The 22,194-nt window shown below is 35.6% G+C and overlaps 1 protein-coding gene across 1 annotated transcript; it reads left to right on the top strand.

Moving 5' to 3' along the window:
* The first annotated feature begins 5,844 nt into the window (after positions 1 to 5,844).
* On the top strand, positions 5,845 to 21,340 carry LOC126629297 (cyclic nucleotide-gated ion channel 1-like). The gene is made up of 7 exons (XM_050299297.1): positions 5,845 to 6,129; positions 6,334 to 6,784; positions 18,494 to 18,715; positions 19,193 to 19,479; positions 19,686 to 19,797; positions 19,996 to 20,280; positions 20,963 to 21,340. The coding sequence occupies exons 1-7, from the start codon at positions 5,957 to 5,959 to the stop codon at positions 21,323 to 21,325; spliced, it is 1,893 nt and encodes a 630-aa protein (XP_050155254.1). The 5' UTR covers positions 5,845 to 5,956; the 3' UTR covers positions 21,326 to 21,340.
* Positions 21,341 to 22,194: the final 854 nt, after the last annotated feature.

Here is a 22,194-nt window from a genome sequence, read left to right on the forward strand (position 1 = left end):
TTTTGGAGCCTTCTAAATAGAAATCAAATTACCAAAATAGCCCTGATTTTAAACATTAATAACTCTTTCGTTATAACTCCGTTTCACGAACGGTTTGCGCCTACGAGTTTGTGAGATCGGGCTCTATTCAAAAATATAAATTGTGACCTCAAAAGGTCTATGGATTTTAAATAATTAATTCTTCAATTCCAAACTTCATAACTAGTTTAATTTAAAACTAAACTAAATTAAATTATTATAAATTCTCGAAAAATCATATAAAATCTCAAGAATACAAATACGTAATTTATAATAATTTATGGAAATGAAACTTTAAAATTTCTCAATTAAATTTTCCATAACCATAAATCGATTTCTTTTTTATTTTTCCCCACATATATGTTTAAATTTTCAAGGTATCACACCAGGACAAAGACGCGAGGAGGACGGCTAGACGAGGATGCGAGGAGGAAGGGACGCAAACCATCTTAGCAGTCCCCTGCTGATTGGGGGGTCTCGCTAAGCCCTTCTAACGAAGGACTTAGTCGGAGCGTGTCCGGACTAATCCCATTAAATCTTATTCTAGAGCGTAACAAACCCGGTATTGGACTAATAGCTAGTCCAGTCCAGTCCCGGGATGTTTAGTGAAGGCAAACAAACACATGCCTAGAGATCATAATATCCTAGTTGTTTAGCGTACATTGTACGACCAGAAATTATTTTGAATTTTTTTTATTTAAAATTAAACACAAATAGTACTTAATAAAAATTGTCACACAATGTATGATGAACGGCTAAGATATAAGGATCTCTAGAATCCTACAAAAAAATCCGAAAAAAATCCTCATTTGTGAACATGTGTCGTACAATAAACTTGAATTAGATCAATTGTCAGATTAATTTGGTTTCAAAGCGGGCGTGCCGCATGCATCTTCATTTACAGATTTCCAGAGAGCTCATGTTCACTTTGCAACTGACAAGTAACATTTGTGCATTTTTACACTGCGTTTAGATGAGTGACTTTAAAATTTTATGAAATATTGTTAACAAATGCATTAAAGGATATTATCAATAAATACTTAATCATTATAAAACTAACACTATAAATACACAACAGGAACACTAAACAAATATATTAAAAATTCTCTCAAATATAATGCATCTTGTCATTTTTCACTACAAAAAAATATGAATTCTTTGAAGAATGAGTTTCGTCACATATACATTGAAATTCGTCACATATACTTATACGAGATAAGTTTCATACGTCACAATGGGCATCATCTAGTCTCAATGGCACGGACTCTTTGCAAGATCTAACCACTGTAAATATCCATTAGAATTTTTTTTTCTTCAGATCGCGTAGTGGTATGTACCATGAAAGAAAAACATTTTTTTTACCACATTAGTGTTGACAAGTGATGTATACATGTCATATCAAATTGTGAAGGAATGAGGATTTCATTAAATGTTCATTTTAACTAACTACTGTTTGGACCCAATTTACACCATCGGTCTGTGTAATCAAGGCCGTTGAGTAAACATAGTTCTCAACCGTCGGATGGAAAAGTGAAGATATTTTTGTTAAAGGATAATATTATGGTTTTTATCATAATAATCTTTTAATACGAATTATCTGCATCTTCTTAAACCAGATAAATAAGATGTGAATTATATCCCAATGGAGAGATAGGTGGAATAGTCCGATTTAATTTGAATTTGTTAGCAGTGTACCGTGTGGGTTAGAGCAACTCGTTTTGGATTCTTATCACGTGGCATAGCATGAGATTTGCAAGACTTTGATAATGGTGAGATAGGAGACCTAAGTAGCCTGGGTTATTTATGGATGTTGTCAGATGAATTGAATTGATGATAGGTTTGGCCTGCATGCCATGTGAAAGGTTGCCTACTATATAATTATATATATATATATGCCGTAACCTGCACATGACAAGAAAAGAAAGCCTAGCTAGGCTAGGCTTTTAATTATGATGGGATTATATTTCATTTTATTATGCATGCATGGGATAAAGAGCACTTTTAGTTTGGATAAACAGCACTGCGACGAGACCGACTGACTATCTATCCAAGTCTCGATCGAGAAGGATTTTCAAATCCTTATTGGCAGAGGTCATCTCATTAGCTTTCTCGACGAAGTGAGGTGTTACCAGGTTACTACATTCGGCACCCTGAGAGTCGAATTTGATATTGAACTTCGCAGAACTAGCAGCCTTGTCTTCAGGCTCTAGAACCCGAAGGCCGAGAGTGTTCCTTCCTCGACCGCAGTCACGAGATTCAGAAGTCAGCAGCGCACCCAACGCAACATCAACATATTTTACTCCTCGGCCAAGCTCGACCGACGAGTTGGCACGCCCGCACATAACCGAAGAACGTAGTTAGCTTACTAATTACTCGGCCTGCGCGCCACGTAGGTTTAGTAATTTTTAGGGTCAACAACTACGCTTTCAATTGTTTAAATGTACTTGACAAATAAGCCCTAAAATTTGTTTTGGTTTGAGAGATTATTAAAAAAGAAAAACTTGCTAGAAATGGTCTTAGACCTACTCCAATATTTAGAGTAAAACTCAAAGAATAATAAAAAAGAGACTAGATTTATAGACTAAATTTGTATACTAGATGATGTGTCACCAATAAGAAATAAGCACGTTAATCAACATTTAAGTAGTAATTAAATCATTAACTTCCATGTTATTTAGTTTACAAATTTTGTCTTTCCATAGCATTACCCAAATTAAAAATTTAAATTATAAACTCATCCCAACTTAGTTCAACTCTTAGGCAAAAAATGAATTTTGGATTTAAACTCATTTTTAAGGCAAATTTCGGCTAAAAATTGAGACCGGGTTAGTGGGCTAGCCCTGAGAGTGAACGCGCCCGAAAACTTAGCCAAACGTAAGTAGTGACGCACTGAAAAATCCTTGGCCAAATGCAAGGACTGACGCACCTAAAAACTTGGCCTGACACAAAAAGTGACACGCCCAGCGTAAGCCACTTTTCAAAACAGATAGTCCTGGGTCCCACCCACCTGGGAATCTTGACGGCAGTTACGAGGTTGTCAGCCACCCATGTGCAATCTTAATTGCATTATTTCGATCGGACCACATAGATTATAGGACGGTTACCAGCTGTCTTGGTTTGAAAGTATTTAATTTTAAATGTATAAATATATTAAATCAACCATGAGGATGGGGGCCTATTGCAGTGGCACTAGAGCCAAAACAACTCCCAACTCACCCAATTTCGATTCCCTCCCACCCCCAACCTTAACTAATGACAAAAATAAATAAATAATCAACTACTAAGTGCAACGCTTTGTTTCGAGAAAATTGTTGGTTTAGTGATTTTTCATTAAATAAACGTTCGTACAATTAAATTATAGTCTACATAATTTGTATTTTTAATAAAGTTACTTTAACAGACATAGTTTAGCCGAAATTCATTTCTTAATAATCTCGAGTTAAAAATTTACCTAGAAAAGTTGAATCAGAAAAATTATTTTTAGGTTAAAAATTTGAAGTTTTAATGTAAAAGTTGGAGATTTACAAATAACAAATTCAATACCAACTTATTTGAATGTTTAACGAACCCGTTTCTTTAATATAAGTGTATTGAAGAAAGACTCAATTATATAAATTTGGACTACCGCACACAATGATGTGGTGGGAAGTTGGGAACTTGTGTTGTACAATAAACTTGAATTACATCAGGGCATATGAATAAGGTATTGAATTTCTACCTATAAATTCTGAGTTTGAAACTCATTATCCTCAAATTATTATATTAGTTTTGTACCCTCCCATTCCCTTAATAATAAAGAAAATTTAGAAAATTTTTTTTACATCAGTTGTCAGAAAAATAATGTTGCATGCATCTTCATTTACAAATTTCCAGAGAGCTCATTTTCACTTTACAACCGACAATTAACATGTGTGCACTTTTACCGCGCGTTTATATGATTCATTATAAAAAAAAAATTAAGTAGATTAAATTTGTAAACTAAATAATATGTTGTCAAGAAGAAATTAGCATATTAATCAACACTAATTTAATCAATTTTCATGCCATTTAATTTATAAAATTTAGTCTTTCTAAGATTACTCTTTTATGAAATCTTAATTGCCATAATGAAATCTTAATTTATTTTCTATTTCACACACTTGTTTTGGATATGATCCATCCCATAATAATCTCAAAGGAAAAATAATGAAAATAGCTTAAAAACTTTGAGTTTTAATCAAAATGATAAAAATGTGTTGTAAGTGAATAGTACCAAAAGTGACTTTTTAGAGTAAAAATGTCATTTTCGTTAAAAGTGAACAGTACTGAAAATGTTTCGTTAAAACTCCATAATTCCAATTGGTGAGAAAGGAAAATAATTTATTTACTAGAAAGAAAAATATTTTTTTACTATATTGGTGTTAGTAAGTGATATGTACATGTTATATCAAATTCTCATTAATGAGGATCTCATTGACTGTTAATTATATACATCATTTGTCACATCATGAATTTAGAAAGAAAAAAATTAGGGTAGTCAATTCTCAACAACACCAAGTCCAAGTCCACCGAAGGTCCATTTGGATGGCCTTATGTATTGCACCTAAGATTTGAATAGTGTGGGGTGTATGCAAAAAATGTCGGGTGTACGTAGAAAATGTAAAGAGTATGGTAAGAGTGTATTATGGAAAAATACATGAGGTTGTTGACCCTAAAAAGTAAAATCTACTAAGTTTACGTAGCGCGCAAGCCGAGTTGAAAATATATATCGAGATGACTGGATGAGGGTCTTATTTACACTCACTGCACATTGAAATGCATCTTATGTACTAATCACAAGAGTTTAGATGGCTGGATGAAAGGGTGTTGCAAGAAATCTGTCAGCATCTTAAGCCAAAGAAATTTAAGAAGAATGATATCATTATTGAACTGGATAAAACACTCAAAATGATGGTCTTCATTGTGGATGGACTTGTACGCATTGAAAATTCAGATGGCATTTGTAATGATCAGCCACGAGTTGCAGGAGAATTATGTGGAGAAGCTCTTGTTGAAAGTATATTTCGAGATCGGTGTCACACAAGTTTGTTAGCTTTGCAGTCTGCTAAGGCGATTCGTGATGTTAAAGCCCTTGTTATCGTGGCTAAAGACTTGGGGAGTATATACTTATATATATTTTTAGATTGGTTTTCGTGTACGTTAGGTCAGGTGGAATGATCAAAAGATGTGGTTGCAGATAATTAAATTATTAGTTAAGTATTGATTACTGATTAGCATATTTATCTCTTATTAGTAACATATTATTTGGTTTACAAATTTGGTTGGTCTTTTCTAGTATTACCCTTTTGACATATACAAATTATGATACTAATTGGGTACGGCTGAACAGTTATTATTGACAATGATTATTTATTTATTTTTCATATATGATTTAATTATTTAATAATTAATTTACAATAAGTTACTATAGTTGTGTCACGTGTATACATTTTATTTTTGGTGAAAAAATAAGAATTTTTATTCAAATATATTTTCACAGTGCTGTTTAAATAAATCAAAGATGTGTTGGCAAGAAGAAAGAGAAGAGGAAAAATTTCAAGGGTGTTGAGAAGCTTTGCACATGGTAAGTGTTGATTTGAAGAGGCCCTGCATGATACACGCCCCTCTCTATTTATAGTAGTGATTCTCCCCATGGTTGAATCAGAATTTCATTCGGATTAGAATTCCTCAATCCAATCTGATTAAATTTTGACCAATCCTACCTTTATAGGAATCTGAACCAAGGTTCTTAACAAACCAGATTCATCCCCGATTCCAAGCATCCTTGGCTTCTAAAGACTCTCCGTTCTAGAAATTTGAGATCTCAAATTTTTGTTTCCAAGGGAACTTGCAAAGTTTCAGAGTTGTAGCTGCAAGATTCAGTTTCTTCCCAAAAAAAAAAGGAAAAGGGGTTTGAGCTATGGCCAACGCCGAAATAGCTGAAATCTTGGAGAATACGGAAGAGAAAGCTGAAGTAATTTTATTTGTGGAGAACTCGAAAGAGAGAGCTGAAGCAACTTTACATGCCGAAAACCAGAAAGAGACCGCTGAAGCAAATTTACCTGCCAAGAACCCGAAAGAGGAAGTTAAAAGGTTAGATGTTTTTTAAATCTCTGAAGTCTGACAAGTGAATTGTATTCAGAAATCACCAGAGCAGAATAAACTTTGCATATAAATATGTACTTATTCTAACAACAAAAGGAACTAAATATATATCCAATAACTACGAGGACTACAATGACACAACGGCTTGTGCACAATAATATATTTATATACATTTCCTTGTGTTTTCTTCAGTAGTACTCCTGATTCAAATTCAAAGGACATGAAGGAAATATCTACCGTGGAACATAATAATAGATTAAGGCGCATATGGTCGTCGAGGGAGGAGACTGATGAGGAGGATGTCTTTTTCAAGTACTGGGGGAAGATAATTGTAGCATCATGTTTGTGTGGTGTTTTAGTGGATCCATTATTCCTCTACATTCCGATAATCAAGGATGATATAAAGTGCTTGGATTTGGATCAGAAGTTGAAGATAGCCGCTCTTATTTTAAGATCATTCACCGATCTTTTCTATATATTGACCCTTGTACTTCGGGGGATCTATGAATTTCTGGAGGATTCGTGTTGTTGTTGCCTCTACTTCAGTTTTATCCAGAGATTTTGCGAGCAAATGGTACATGGGCCAATGCGGGGGTCAATTGGTTTCTTAATCGACAGTTTAGCCGTTGTTCCCCTTCCGCAGGTACGAGAAGTCTCCTCCCCTCATGTTGGAGTTAATTGGTTTCCTAATCTCTCTATTTGTTTACTTGCATAGCGGGGTAGGATATTATTTTCATTATTAAAGCATGATAAATTATTTTCTCCGTATATATATTAGACAAGAAATTATTTTCTTAATGTTAGGATATACTAGCAATTGAACCTCAGCGATGCCGTGAGTTTCAAAATTGTATTAATAGTGTGAAATATATTAAAATCTGTTTACATTCATATCAAAATCTAAAAATCATCCAACGTATATTTGAAGATCACAAAGTATAAATGTTTAAATAAATGAAAGAAATTTTAAATGCATTTGGGGACGCATACCATTTGAACAAAAGGACATGATTGTTGGTATGCTGTAACCAAAATAATAAGTTCAAATATCAACTGAATTTTCTCATCCACATCATTAACTACTTATTGTCCAAAATATTCTAGCAACCTTTTATACAACAGATTGGTTGACCAATCAACTTTTCAAAATTTTTACAAAAGTATGTGATCTCACATCCTTGGTTGCTCATCTCTATATATGTAGCAAAATAGCTATACAACTCCATTATCGCTAGTCCTCACATCATCTTTCATCGAATTTCAAAACTTCCTTCTTTATTATGTGCAGGTGCTTTCACTTCTCTGTTACAATTTGAAAAAAAATGGGAGTTGTTAATGAATGGTTTGAACTACAGATAAGTGATAGTTTTAGTAACACTGAAAAAAAAATAAAATATATATATATATATATATATATGTATGTATGTATGTATGTATGTATGGTTTAACTTTAACTACAGATAATACTAATGAATAAGTTTAAATCTTAAATCGTATCTGAATCTAAGTTATCAAAATCATTCATACTCAAAACAATCAACTCAATCATGCTCAAACCAAATTAGTCTAATACATAAGGAAAAGTTGTAATTCATATGTTCATTTTATTCTTAATTCGGATCAAAAGTATGAGAGAGTTGTTAGGATAAGGTGAACGAAATTGACTATTTTAAAGTTGAATTTTCATCAAAAACAATATAAATTATAATATCATAAAGTGTTTTCTATTTGCTTAGGAAATCAAAGGTATGCTTATGATTTTTTTTTTTTGAAAAAAAAGGGAAATTAAAAAAGAGAAACTTATGAATTTTTTTTTATAAGTGGGACAACTTATCCATCCCTTCTAGGGATCGGAAAGACTCGTAAAGACATTTAAACCTCCCTCTCGCTACAAGTCTGGCTTCCACGCCAGCAACGGGTTTCGAACCCAAGACCTCCAGTTTTTAGTTTAAAGGAAGTCTTGCAATCCATCATTTACGATTGGATCACCAGCTCGTGATTGAGAAACTTATGGATTTTAACTTACTACCAAGTGTGTGACTTTTGTTTAAGCAATGAAATCAGAACCAATTATATTTGCAAGTTACAATATTGATCTTGCTGGCTGAAAATCTATTATATTCTAATTTATATTGTTTTCGTCTGAAAATTCAGCTTTAAAGAGTGTAACTACTATAAAAGGATCTGAAGAATGTATAGTTCATAGTACAGACCAAAAATTAGCAATGATTTTTTCAACTCTTGCTGATTGCAAGAGTGAAAATTCAGAGTAAAATTAGAATGTATAGTTCATGTCGTTTGGACTTTGAAGTACTTACCGTTATCGATGGCTTGTGCTACAAAAAAAAACATCTAAAGTAAAACTCTTTTACAGCACAGCTCGACGAGCACTCAGAATATTGAATGCAAAAATCAACAAAATTTCACCACCTCAAATTATAATTCGTTTCATTTTCTTAAACCCACTAAAAAGCAAAAAATTAAAAGTAAATTTAAAAAGTGAACCCGGTGGTCAACGCTGCCGCTGACGACGAGTTCAAGAACCACTTCCAAAATACTAAAGAAAGTTGAATACAAAATACATTCAGACGGTTTATGACTTCATTATTTGAAAATTCTAGCAACGGTACTACAGATTTAGTAAAAATTAGCTCATGGGAGTCCAAGTAAACTGATACTAACTCAAATAAACTGCAAAAAATTAGAGAAAATAAGAGTAAGAATTTGAACAGACAAGGAGGTAGAGTAAAATTACCCAGGATTGGATGGCGAAATTGTAATTATGCATAAATTTCACAAATCCTAGAAATCTTGCTGACCAGAATTAGCTCAGTGAGATATGGAGAGAGATAGAGAGCGACAGATTCAAATTCTCAACCTCTATCAAAGTGGAATGCCACAATAATTTCAAATTATCAACCTCAACCTCTGTCAAATAAATAGACTTTCTAAAAGTTTCCAACCTAACCGACCAGCACAGAAAAGATTTGAAAAATATTTCTGACTTTTTCAATCAGGTCATGTAGGCATGAAATGGACAAATGATGATGGCCTCACTCTCTCTCTCTCTGCAAGGTCCCGGTTCAAAATCCCCACCCATTCGTGATCCTTCTCTCTGCAAGCTCTCTCTCTCTCTCTCTCTCTCTCTCTCTCTCTCGCTCTCTCCCCTTCTCTTAGTGCAGCCCATAACGCCGCTCTTTGTTGCATCTGTGTCTGCAACAGCACCCATCAACACCCACCCCCTCAATCTCATCGAAACGAAGCAGACACTCCCTCCCAAACCTGCAATGACAAAAGTACCCCACACTTTTTACCCTTGTCCGTCGCATCTATAATCTAAAAAGGCCAAAAAGTCATTTTAGTTGTTTCATCCAGGCCTTTAGGCCTCTGACTGGGCTGCCAAAAACACATTTTTAACCAACGATATTATATATACTAAGAGGATGAGGAGTAGGCTAAATTTCATAATGAGCTAGCATAAAATGGTTCAATTTGTCTTTGGCGAGATTCGAACCTTAAACTTTTCACTTACAAGTAAAAAGAATTATCACTAGGTTGTAGTACTAAATAGTCTCAAAAATACTTTTATGTTAGAGATAATTAGATCTAAATTCATTTACACACTTATTTTTTAACAAAGAATATTATCTACACTAAGGGTGCGTTTGTTGCACCGGACTATCTCGGACTGGATTAGCTTCAGGGACTAAGTTGGACTGGCTTAGACTAGACTAAGCTGGACTGATTTAGTGAAACGTTTAGTGCAGTGTCGGACTAAAAAGAAGGATAATAACAAACTACAATATTTTATATTTTTTAATTCATATCTAATAATATTATATTAATTAATTCTATCTTTTCTTCTTCTAATAATACTCTCCCTCTCTTTGGAAGCCTCCATCCTTTTCTTCCTCGTTCTCTCCGTCCCACACACTTTGTCCCTCTCTCCGTCCCTTTCCTCTCTTTTTTTTCTGATTAATTGCCAAAAAAAATTCTGCAAAACGAAGAATCGATTTCTCCTCCTCCGATGCTCTCAGCACTCCCAGTTTCCTCTTTTTCCTCTTTCCCTCTTAGAGCAAAAAGTACTGGTGCTCATCCCAGTCACCGTCGACGAAAGCTCATCCTCTCATAGCCAAGCAAAACAAACAAATCATACAATCAACAGAGCCCATGGCGCGATTTGGATTATGGAGGTGTTGGAATGACTAATGTACGGCTGATTGAGCGACTGGGTTTAAGAGGAACAACGATTTTGTAAATTTTTTTTTTCTGTTTTTTGTTTCGAATTCTGGGGTTGGATGTTTTGGATTTTTTAATGTGCGAGGCAGTGAGAAAGAAGGAAATGAGAGCGGCGAAGCAGGGAGAGACGATGCGCGGAGCAACTAAGAAGAGAAAGTTACAGAGGAAGCCGTGATTTACGAGGACGTGGCGGTGGTCCTGGGATGGTCCGATGAGGTTGTCGAGCAGGGTGAGCAGTCGAGCAAAGCGTTGAGGAGTCGAGCAGAGCAACGATCTTAGCAATCCGGTGGTAATTGGGGGGTCTCGCTAAGACTACCTAGCGAGCCCCGTAGTCCACACGAGTCCCTTTTAATCCCACTTAACTTAGTGCTAACACCTATCAAACATGGGACTGTAGTCCAGTCCAGTCCCTCCTAAGGAGGTGAAACAAACGCCCCCTAAAAGGATGGATGAGTAGTTGACCCTAACAATAATTAGCAATAGTGTGGTTCAAATTCGTCTTTGACGAGAATCTAACCTAAGAGTCATGATACTTTTAAACTTGTACTTTGTAATAAGACAAACCAAAAATTAGACTTCACTAACAAACCAAATATACAGATCAGGTTAATTCACACAATAACTCTATAAATTCAACATGAAAAACAAAAACCCGGACCAAACTTTGAAATTTGGCATTTCTAAGAAATCAAATCTTCAAGTTCATTCCAAATGGTAACATTCCAAGTCGCAGTCGGAATTAAAGACGATGGGCATTCAAAAGAAGAGAGAGGTGAGAGAAACTGTTTCTTATCAGTGGCACTTGGGGGCAAATGTCAACAACGGCCACTGATTTAGATAGGACCAGACACAACTGTAGTTTGCTAGAACTGGACCGAGGAAGAAAAGCACCCTTTATTTTATGGATGATGCTACATAGATTAAATTTATAGACAAAATTTAGAAGTTAAATGATGTTTTACCACGCGTTTATCAATATTTAAGTAATAATTCAATCATCAACTTCTATGTCATTTATTTTACAAAATTTTGTCAACAAATTTAATCTCTCTAGCACTACTCTTATTTTATGACAACTATTTTTGTTTAGAAATGTCCCCGTTATTGGAAAATTTAGTTTATTATTAATTTTGTTGATTTACTTGGATGACAAGAATTAGAATTTCTTTTCCATTAAATTTAGAATTTCTTGCCTGTTAGGGTTTGCTTTAGTTTTTTATTTTATTTATAGGAGTTTGTATTTGTTATTTTACAACAAGACATGACAATCTTCTTTTTCTTTCTTTTTTTCTATTCATGAAAATATATATGTAGTTGTTGTAGGCATAATTTACTGAATAATTATGAAGGCCATAGAGAGAGAGAGAGTGCGGCATAGAGAGAAGAAGATGAGAGATGTGTAATTGTGGGTGTATTCTATTCCACCCCATTGTGCCTTTATTTATAGTAGTAGAATAGGTAAAAACATTTCCCTTTAGGATTACAACATTTAATAGGTAATTTACTCCTAATAGGAATATAAGAGATATTCCAAGATATACTAGGATTTACAAAATCACATTCCTAATCTAATAGGACTGCAACACTCCCCATTGAGTGTGTAAATACTCAAGTAAATGGCGTATTAGGTCTTCAGTGATTAAGCAAAGTACAATTGATGAAGTCGTTGGCACAATGAGCAAATGCAAGTCTTATATCAACGGAAGAATGCATAAAAAGGTAAAACTCACAAAACCTCGCTATGGTAAAACCCAAGGTGGGAGAAAAACTCATAGTCTAAGAAGAAAAGTGAGAAGTTGCATTAAGTCAAAACTATACGTCTTTTGAATGTAAGTAGAATAACTCACAAGGGTATGATCAGCCCAGGACGGGTGCCTCGTCAAAACCTAGTTAGGTAGCAAAAACCCAGTGGGAAAAATGCTCCTAATCGTAGGGAAAAAGAGTACATTAAGATCAAGTGAGTATACTTCCGGATACTCCCCCTGAGTTTGACATAACTTCCAAATAGGAACTACAAACATTGCATATGAATAGTTAGGCATACCAATTCCTCGGACAAGCTTCTAGAAGGTTGACTTCGACAGTGACGTCGTGTAAAGGTCGGCAAGGTTGTTTGGGATCGGGTTGCATGACTTCAATCTCCTGATGCTTTGCTGATGTAGACGCAATATCTCTTGGCGTTGACTATGTTGATGTATCATGGCTTGGTCGGGTGGATACATGCAACATAATCTTCATGGATCGTCGTTGGGACTCAACGATGGATGAAAACAGCAAGTACTTCAAATATGCTCAATAAGAACTCCTAACCATGTCTCACTTGTGGCGTAGTGAAGTGAGGTGAGTCTTGGAACGATTTGAAGATTTCACAACTAAGGTCATATCGTAGACCTCCAAGATATTGCGATATCCCTAATGGTAAAGACATAACCATTTAGGGATTTTGCCTTGTGCGAGTTTGATAAGTAACCAACGTCAGCATAACAACAAGGCAAGCATCATTTCGAGGATCATGGGGGTTGGATCCGCTCGAGCTGTGTTGGGATTTGTCCATGTTGTGCCTCAGGGTATGTCTTTAATACCAATTCAGTGGTTACGTGTAGGCGCAGTGCTGCATCTTTACCAAGATTAACAGCGAATGAGATGTCCTATCTAAACACAATGAGCTAAGTACAACGAAGTGCAAAGTTGAACTTAGATATGGAATTTCGGATTCCATAACCTCTTCAAGGGTCTCATTTGCATATAACATATAGACGATCATAGGTATACTCAAAGGTAACACATTCAGGGTGTAGTTCTTCTGATAGACCAAAATACCGTCAGAACAACACTTAAACTTCAGGTCAAAGCATAAACAAGTATTCCCAAGATCCTTCATCTCAAATTCCATCTTCAGGTGTGAGGCAGTTTTCTCAAGCTCTTCCAGAGTCTTAGTGAGATGTATGTCAATGACATAAACTGCAACTCTAGTAATTTGGAATAAGACTTCATAGTTTAACACCCAAGGGCATAATTCATATCCCTGACTAATCAAATAATCACTTAGATGGGTATACCACATCCGTCGGATTGTAAGTGAACTCCTCAAACAAGTTAAGAGGGTGTTTTGTGGTTTTGGAACTATTTGAACCAGTCCATATAATTCTTCGGGAACTTACATGTCAATCTCTGTATCTATATCCTCATGGAGAAAACACTAACCACATTTCATAATGCTACTATCAATCACATGACGTTTTGAGAGAAACCTTGCGCCGTAAGGCTTTCATCATATTGCACTATTTCATTCATCTCATAACGCTTCCTTTCTCACTTGTAACATAACAGGGTTACCTTGGGTAGTGTAGGAACGACAGGTCTGAACACACTTTGGTAAGGAATTTGGCCTGGATTGTAACTTTAGTTTGTCACTTAATCAATGGAACATGGTTCGATATCGTCGTTTTTCATTTATGTCGGTAGCTACCATATAAGTAAAAACATCATTGATGATAATCTCATTTCAATTCCATTTAGCTCATCCAAACTAGTATATTGGACCAAGAACTTTTAAGTCTTAGGAGTAATCCGGATTAATCTTATGAGATGTAAATGATTTAAGACATCGATCAAGTATGGATTCATTGTTATGCCGTGTCTTCCTCTTCTAGGGAAGTGAATCCTACAAATCGAGTGATCTATCATGCTCCAGGCCAAGACAGATTGATTGGCTATCCGCTGGTGTACCGGACCATCCAACAGGGGTGGCACACCTTCCAGGGATGTTGACTTAACGTCCGTTAAGTACGTTTATCCTTGCAGGCATGTTTGCAGCTGGTATATGATCTCGTCACTTTAGCTAGATCAGAGGAATGCGTCTGGAGCAACATTCTGAAAGCCATAATTCATCGCACTTGCTTATCATACTTGTGCGGTATGGGGATCGAGATGAGACATAGTGGGCAACGTCCATGCAAATTCACGTCGTTTTACAAGAACGTTGACGTTCTTATCTCCCCCTAATGCCGGGAAGACTATATCATTAAAGTGACAACCCGCAAATGAACGGTAAAGAGATCGCGTGCAAAGGTTCAAAGAGAGCTAATGTGAAAGAGAATCATGATCGATAAAGGATACACATCCTTTGTTGAGGAACCATATTGGTACGTTGTGGCAGCGCAACTTAGCACATGGAATGCACACCCAAATGCGTAAATACGAAAATCATCAGGTTCGTACCCAATAACCAACTATAACGTCATATAGGTTGGGTGGCAATGGGCCTCAAGGCGGACCAACATAACTGCGTACAAGGATTGCATAGCCCTAGGCAGAAACCAAAAACTTGGTACGTTTACCAAAATTCGGGCGATCATTTAAATTGCGCTTTATGATCACTAGGCGAGGCTCTTTGGGGTGAACATGGGAATTCAATGTTTAATTATAAACCCAAAATACATGCAATACTTTATTGAAATCCGTCGATATAAACTCTCCGGCATTATCCAGTCTCCTGGACCTTAAGGGATAAATAGAGTGGTGAACCATTAATCGGCCAAGAGGTTTAACAGTAATGTGTGTGGACAAACATATGACCAGTTTGTCGATTCATCAACCAAAACCATAAGTATTTATATGGTTCGCATTTTGGTTGGATTAGTCCACATATATTCCCTTAAATCCACTATGAAAAAGGGTGATTTCATATCTTTGCGAGAAATTATATAGAAAATCAATTTCCCTAATGAGCACGCTTGGAAAAGTGTGCTTGTAGGCACAAGATCCTTACTTCGGGTAAGGAGATACGTCGTAGCATCATTGTTTAATCGAAGTGTCCCAAAAGGTCATGCCAAATCAAGTAAACTGCTTAATCACCAGGCTCTGGGCTGGCCACATGTGGTGTATTCCCAGTTGGGGAACAACTTATTGGTCCCAAATCAAAGTTTCAGGCTTATTTTTGAAGGTGGTGCAAAGATATTTCACTCTATTTTCTTCAGTGGTTTCATTTATGATCATTGTCATCTCGAATATCCTTAAAAACTCAACGACAGGGAGAATTTAAGGTCCTTTAAATGGTTATTCAGTACCATTCATACAACAAGGAGCGTGCCAATGCTCTTAATCAGGTTGGATAGACCTGAAGTCGTTGTTAGAAATGTGATTTAGGTGTAAAGTTAGTGTGCGCAGTACACATTCATCCAGACAACTAATTTTCCCACATTCCTACCTAATCACGTGTTTAATTGAATCGGTCACATGTATTAAGAAACATGATTCAATTAACTCATATTCGAGGACAATATCAATAAGATTATCCATAAGTAAAACATACGCCAAACGTGAATCCAAGAACATAAAAAAATGTTCACAAAGTAAAATGTTTACTAATGGGATTCGGCCAACAAGGCCATCCATGTCAAAATTCTGCTCTTCCAATGGTGTTTGGTGGGGCAAATTTAGTCTCATGTATTGACTACTAGAATGGTACTCCTTAACAACATTGGTATGGGCATAAACATGTGCATAACCAATGGTCTATTCCATCGAGACGGAAATATATTCTGCAGGGTTAAGGTTTGGGAATACTTTCCCTTATTCTTGAAGTTTTAGGTCTTAGGTACCAAGGATCATGCTTCGGGCATGATGCCACACCTTGGCAAGCCTTGATTCTATCATAAGTTGTAAAAACAAACTCGAAATTGGATTGTGAGAGAATATGCCACTCGGTGTATCCCTGCCGAAGCAGTGCATCACCATTTGATAGGCTTTGACCAAACTGGGTTGAGCTATTCGGTAGACTCTGGCCGAACTGGGTCCATACCTTTCTTTCACGTTTGTGGTAGTAATCAGATTCGAGAATTTGGTAAACTTCCGCTATCTACACTGCTACTTCACGGGCGAGTTAGAAACAAGGAAGGACGAGAAAAGTATTCTCCAATCAAAATTCGATTGGATTTATAAACTTCAGAATTGTACTCATGCATGGACGTAATCATGGTGTGCTTCAGGCAATGTTTTTCATGATTAGATAGTCCGTAGAAGCAAGCTAAAGGCCATGGAATCCTTGATCAGGAGGTATTTCCATTTGTAATGCTTTGAGCATAAGTCTTCGAATGAAGATGATGGCGAAGGCTTATTTAGCTCTTCCATGCCATTATTGGCTTCAATGGTTTCTCAGCTTCTTGATAGTCAAGTGGAGATTCACGTCTTGTACTCCACATAAAGTTATTTCTATTAGAAACGTCCAAAATAAGGGAAATCGAACTTGTGACGGTTCGACAATCCACTGAATTGGAGGGAACAAGATTGTGATTGATGTTATGAGAATGAATCATCCATAAGCATTGAAGTTAGAACATTCGAGTTCTAAGACATGGGTTTCATAAAAAACGTCGGGATTTCATGGGTGTATTGTTTTATGAAAACTTCGGGTTTCAAAGGCACTAAATTTGAAACTACTGGTTCAATTTATTTTATGAACATTTAGTTCATAAAAGAGAGGTTCCTGCAAGAACACAGAATGCAATATACAACTAAGTGTAGTGGATTTGGGTTGCTTTAGGAACTCAAGTGTGAGTGCTTCGGGACTACGAAAGTATGTCAACGGTTCAAAGTATAAAAATAAAATATTGAATCGTTAACGTCCAAAAGTGATCTTCAGATCAATAATTTTGGATTCATTATCAGATTAATGGATTGTAGGTCACTTTTAATTAATTAAATAAATCGGGCCATACATGGTCGATTGTAGAAGCAAAATAATATTAACATACGAGTTAAAATTATTTAGAATGCTAAAATAATAGCATTGGGTGGAAAAATTGCCCCAAAAAAAATTAATTGGGCACGGGTTAGGTGCCTTGAGTAAAAAGCATGGCCTGGAATGGCCTCGGGTGTGAACTTCAGGTTACGGGGTGAGGGAGCCGCAACTGGGTTTCAATTTTTGAACCAAGGGAGGGCACGGGACAAGGCCCAGCATGAGCTGGCCTTGGGTTTGGCGCGAGGAAACCCAGCCACAATGGGTTGGCTGTCATGCAAGGCCCAGCAAGCTATGCGGCTTGTGGCATGCTGGTGAAAGGACTCAGCCAAACGGGGCTGGTTTCAGCGTTTTGGGCTCGAGGCTTCAAGCCCTGTCGAGGTGAAGTCTAGGCCGTGGCCTGGTTGCTATGTCCATAGTGATGGTGCGGTGGTGTGTCGCACCATATCCCATTCCCTTTTCTTTCAAAAATTCCTTAGGGTTTAGGAAACCCTAAAATTGCTTCTAATTTAATTTTATACATTGACTCACATATTCCACGTAACAATTTAATTGTGCGATGCATGAAACAAATATATATTGACAAATATATGAACATATACAATATATATATCGGAAGGAAAATATAAACATAGGGGGGTTCATGCATCATGGGGAATGTTTTCATGCTTCATGGTCGTTTCAAATATCTTACTTTATTTTAAGCGTACCTGATTAGCAGAAAACAACAAAAGCCTTTGAATTTGTTGAAGATCTTTCTCGAAAAGCCGGAATTGCATCTCCAATGCGTTGTATCACGTTCAACACAGAAAATTAAATTGAATCAATAGCATGTAGAGCAATTCAAAATAATAAATTAATCATAAAAAGAATAATTAAAACGTAATACTCCATGATTGAAGATAGAACTCTCTTTAGTGCAGCGTCATGAGCATGCTGATAACGTGTTGTAGGCATAATTTACTGAACAATTATGGAGGCCATAAAGAGAGGGAGAGAGTGCGGCATAGAGAGAAGAAGATGAGAGATGTGTAATTGTGGGTGTGTTCTATTCCACCCCACTGTGCCTTTATTTATAGTAGTAGGATAGGTAAAAAAATTTCCCTTTAAGATTACAACATTTAATAGGTAATCTACTCCTAATAGGAATATAAGAGATATTTCAAGATATATTAGGATTTACACAATCACATTCCTAATCTAATAGGACTGCAACAGTAGTCAGTTTTTTATGCTACTATGGTTCTCAATTTGGTATATATATGAAATTAAAACGGCTGAATTGATATTCTCAATATCTTAATTAATGGTTGACAAGTTTATTATTGATGATAAATAGATTTTGAGTGTTGGTAATCAATGTATGTTATCCAGGTGGTAATGCTCATTTTCTTTTCAAATATGAGGGACTTGAGTTTGTTGACTACAAGAAGGATGTTTATCATGAACCTTTTTGTCATATTGCAATATGTGCTACGAGTTATTCGCATCTACTTCTCATGTAATCAGTATATATGGATTATTAGAGAGACCGAGCAGATTTCCGTTTGGACTAAAGCTACACTGAATTTCTTCATGTACATCATTGCCAGTCATGTAAGTCTCAATATATCCTAACTCCTTTAAGTTTTCTTATTAAAGTTTGCTTAAAAGTCAACATTTAATGAATTAAAAATTTACTTGGTGTCTCATTGTTTGATAAAAACTTATTACAAACATTTTTTATTTGACCCAATCAAAAGATGTCACGTGTTTAATGCAATTGGCCTTTTATCACATTTGTGGAAAGGAGTTGAAGCCTTGTATGATAGCGTGGGTTCAAACTCTGTCTATGACTAATCTAACATCTATTTTAACAAAATCTATCGTTTGAATAAATAAATAACATGTCTAATTGTCTATTTTTTTTTAAAAAAAAGACAATAAAACATGTGTTAAAATATCATTGGGCCAAAACCAAAAAGTGAGTATACAGAGTATTCACTAGTGAGTACCTAAGTATTATCCTATATATTTTTTAAAATCTTTTCTTGAGTCTAATCTAATTAATTGATTAACTTGTTGATCATTTAGGCATTCGGAGCTTTATGGTACTTTTTTGCCATTCAACGAATGATGGATTGTTGGCATTCTGCATGTCGAGAAGAAGATGGATGTGTCAGAAGTAGTTTTGGTTGTGATGACAATCACATATTTAGAAACATCACAAATCTAAATGATTTATGCCCTATAAATCCGTCAGACCCAAAGAAGTTCGATCTTGGCATTTTTACTAGTGTTCTTGAATCCGGCATAACGGGATCAACCAATTATTTTCAAAAGTTCTCAAACTGTTTTTGGTGGGGCTTACGAAATTTGAGGTTGGTACATTTCTCCCTTGTTTGTTTAGGCATGTGTTCTTAAGTATTAATTCTTTGGGGCTCGGATCTCCATGAAACGACTTCAGTTACTATATATTACCATGTTTCTTTGTCTTCCGGAAATTCCCATGCTAGAAAAACGGTTGTAGACTTTCGTGCTTGGAATAAATTAAAAATTAGATTATAACTTCATTTAATTTTTGCAGTTCCCTCGGTTCAAACCTTGAGCCCAGTATAGATGGATGGGAAAACCTCTTTGCGGCTTCTATTTCTATAATTGGTTTGCTCCTGTTCATATATCTCATTGGAAATATCCAGGTTTGTGCTGAATCTTTAATGCTTAAATTTTGTCTTCTTTCCTAAATAGATATATCGTTGGCTTGTTTTACTTTTAATTAGGAATGATAAATAACTAACTGTTAATTAATCACATAAACGGCGAGCTGTGAAGACTTTTATCTCCAAAAAAGTAGAATGAACTGACAACCTATTTGTTGGTTTGGTTGCTGTTGATAGATGTATTTGCAATTTGAAGCTGCAAAAACAAATGCAAGAATAGAGAAGAGGTTGCTAGAGAAACGAAAGATGGTACAGCTTTGTCCCAAAATAATGTCGTGGTTATCTGAAAATTGCATTCCGTCAACGTCTCATTGGCATCGGAGGATGAAAATGTATGTCAAGGAAAAGGTACGAGAAGCAGTTGAAGAGAATGTGCCTGTTAATTTGGAGTACATTATCCAGAGTCTTCCCCCTGAGTTTCAAAGGCGTATAAAAAATTATCCTTTGACTAAGCTCAATCAAGTAAGTTCCTCAATCCAAGCCTTCGACTTTAGTTTAAACAATAGCTTTGCCATATATGACAAGACTTAGTTTAATGGGAGATGCAAATGTTTTAAAATGGCCATTTTAAATTTTGGTTGGCGAGAAAACTCTACTGAACAAATTGTAAAATAGGCATTTTGGCTGAAAAATGTAAATATGCAATTTTACATCTTTTTTATGTCTTTTTACATTTTTTAGAGGTGAACATTGCCACTCAAAAAGATGAAATTAAATTAGATCACAAATTTACATCTATGTCATTGGAATATGACTACTATTATAATTTTCGAGAATGTAAATGTGATATTTACATCTCAAATTTGCATCTCTCTATTGAAGATGCTTTCGCAAACTTTTAGGGTTTTTATAATTCATTTTAGTTTTTAATTTTCATTATTATTTGGTACTCAATTTTTAAAAAAAGTGAAAACTAAAAACTAAAACTAAGCCAAAATTTGAAAATTGCAAAAATTTAGTTAAGTTTGATCCACACCTATATAGGCTATATAATAATATTGATACAATCTTAATTATTATATGTAGTTTGAAGAAATAAATCATATGGTAAATCTTATTTACTTTTGTTAATATTAAGAAGTAAAATCTCATTTCTTATTTACACTCACTGCACATTGAAATGCATCTTATGTACTAATCACAGGAGTTTAGATGGCTGGATGAAAGGGTGTTGCAAGAAATCTGTCAGCATCTTAAGCCAAAGAAATTTAAGAAGAATGATATCATTATTGAACTGGATAAAACACTCAAAATGATGGTCTTCATTGTGGATGGACTTGTACACATTGAAAATTCAGATGGCATTTGTAATGATCAGCCACGAGTTGCAGGAGAATTATGTGGAGAAGCTCTTGTTGAAAGTATATTTCGAGATCAGCGTCACACAAGTTTGTTAGCTTTGCAGTCAGCTAAGGCGATTCGTGATGTTGAAGCCCTTGTTATCGTGGCTGAAGACTTGGAGAGTATATACTCTAGATTTATTCATATTGGTTTTCGTGCACGTTAGGTCAGGAGGAATGATTAAAATATATAAAGCTCTTCCAGAGTCTTAGTGAGATGTATGTCAATGACATAAACTGCAACTCTAGCAATTTGGAATAAGACTTCATAGTTTAACACACAAGGGTATAATTAATATCCTTGACTGATCAAATAATCACTTAGACGGGTATACCACATCCGTCGGATTGTAAGTGAACTCCTCAAACAAGTTAAGAGGGTGTTCTGTGGTTTTGGAACTATTTGAACCAGTCCATGTAATTTTTCGGGAACTTACATGTCAATCTTCGTATCTATATCCCCATGGAGAAAACACTAACCACATTTCATAATGTTACTATCAATCACAAAAAGTTTTGAGAGAAACCTTGCGCCGTAAGGCTTGCATCATATTGCACTATTTCATTCATCTTATAAAGCTTCTTTTCCCACTTGTAACATTACAGAGTTACCTTGGGTAGTGTAGAAACGACAGGTCCGCACACACTTTGGTAAGGAATTTGACCTGAATTGTAACTTTAGTTTGTCACTTAATCAACAAAACATGGTTTGATATCGTCGCTTTTCATTTATGTTAGTAGCTACCATATAAGTGAAAACATCATCGATGATAATCTCATTTCAATTCCATTTAGCTCATCCAAACTAGTATATTGGACCAAGAACTTTTAAGTCTTGGGAGTAATTCGGATTAATCTTATGAGATGGAAATGATTTGAGACAGCGATCAAGTATGGATTCATTGTTGTGCCGTGTCTTCCTCTTTTAGGGAAGTGAATCCTATGAACCGAGTGATCTATCATGCTCCAGGCCAAGACAGATTGATTGGCTATCCGCTGGTATACCGGACCGTCCAACAGGGGCGGCACACCTTCC

The sequence above is a fragment of the Malus sylvestris genome, chromosome 7 (assembly GCF_916048215.2).
Source record: "Malus sylvestris chromosome 7, drMalSylv7.2, whole genome shotgun sequence".
NCBI classification, from domain to species: Eukaryota; Viridiplantae; Streptophyta; class Magnoliopsida; order Rosales; family Rosaceae; genus Malus; species Malus sylvestris.

Coding starts and splice junctions, on each gene's coding strand:
- LOC126629297 (XM_050299297.1), top strand. CDS start 5,957: ATGGCCAACGCCGAAATAGCTGAAATCTTGGAGAATACGGAAGAGAAA. Junction 6,130..6,333: donor CCGAAAGAGGAAGTTAAAAG/GTTAGATGTTTT, acceptor TGTTTTCTTCAG/TAGTACTCCTGATTCAAATT. Junction 6,785..18,493: donor CCGTTGTTCCCCTTCCGCAG/GTACGAGAAGTC, acceptor TATGTTATCCAG/GTGGTAATGCTCATTTTCTT.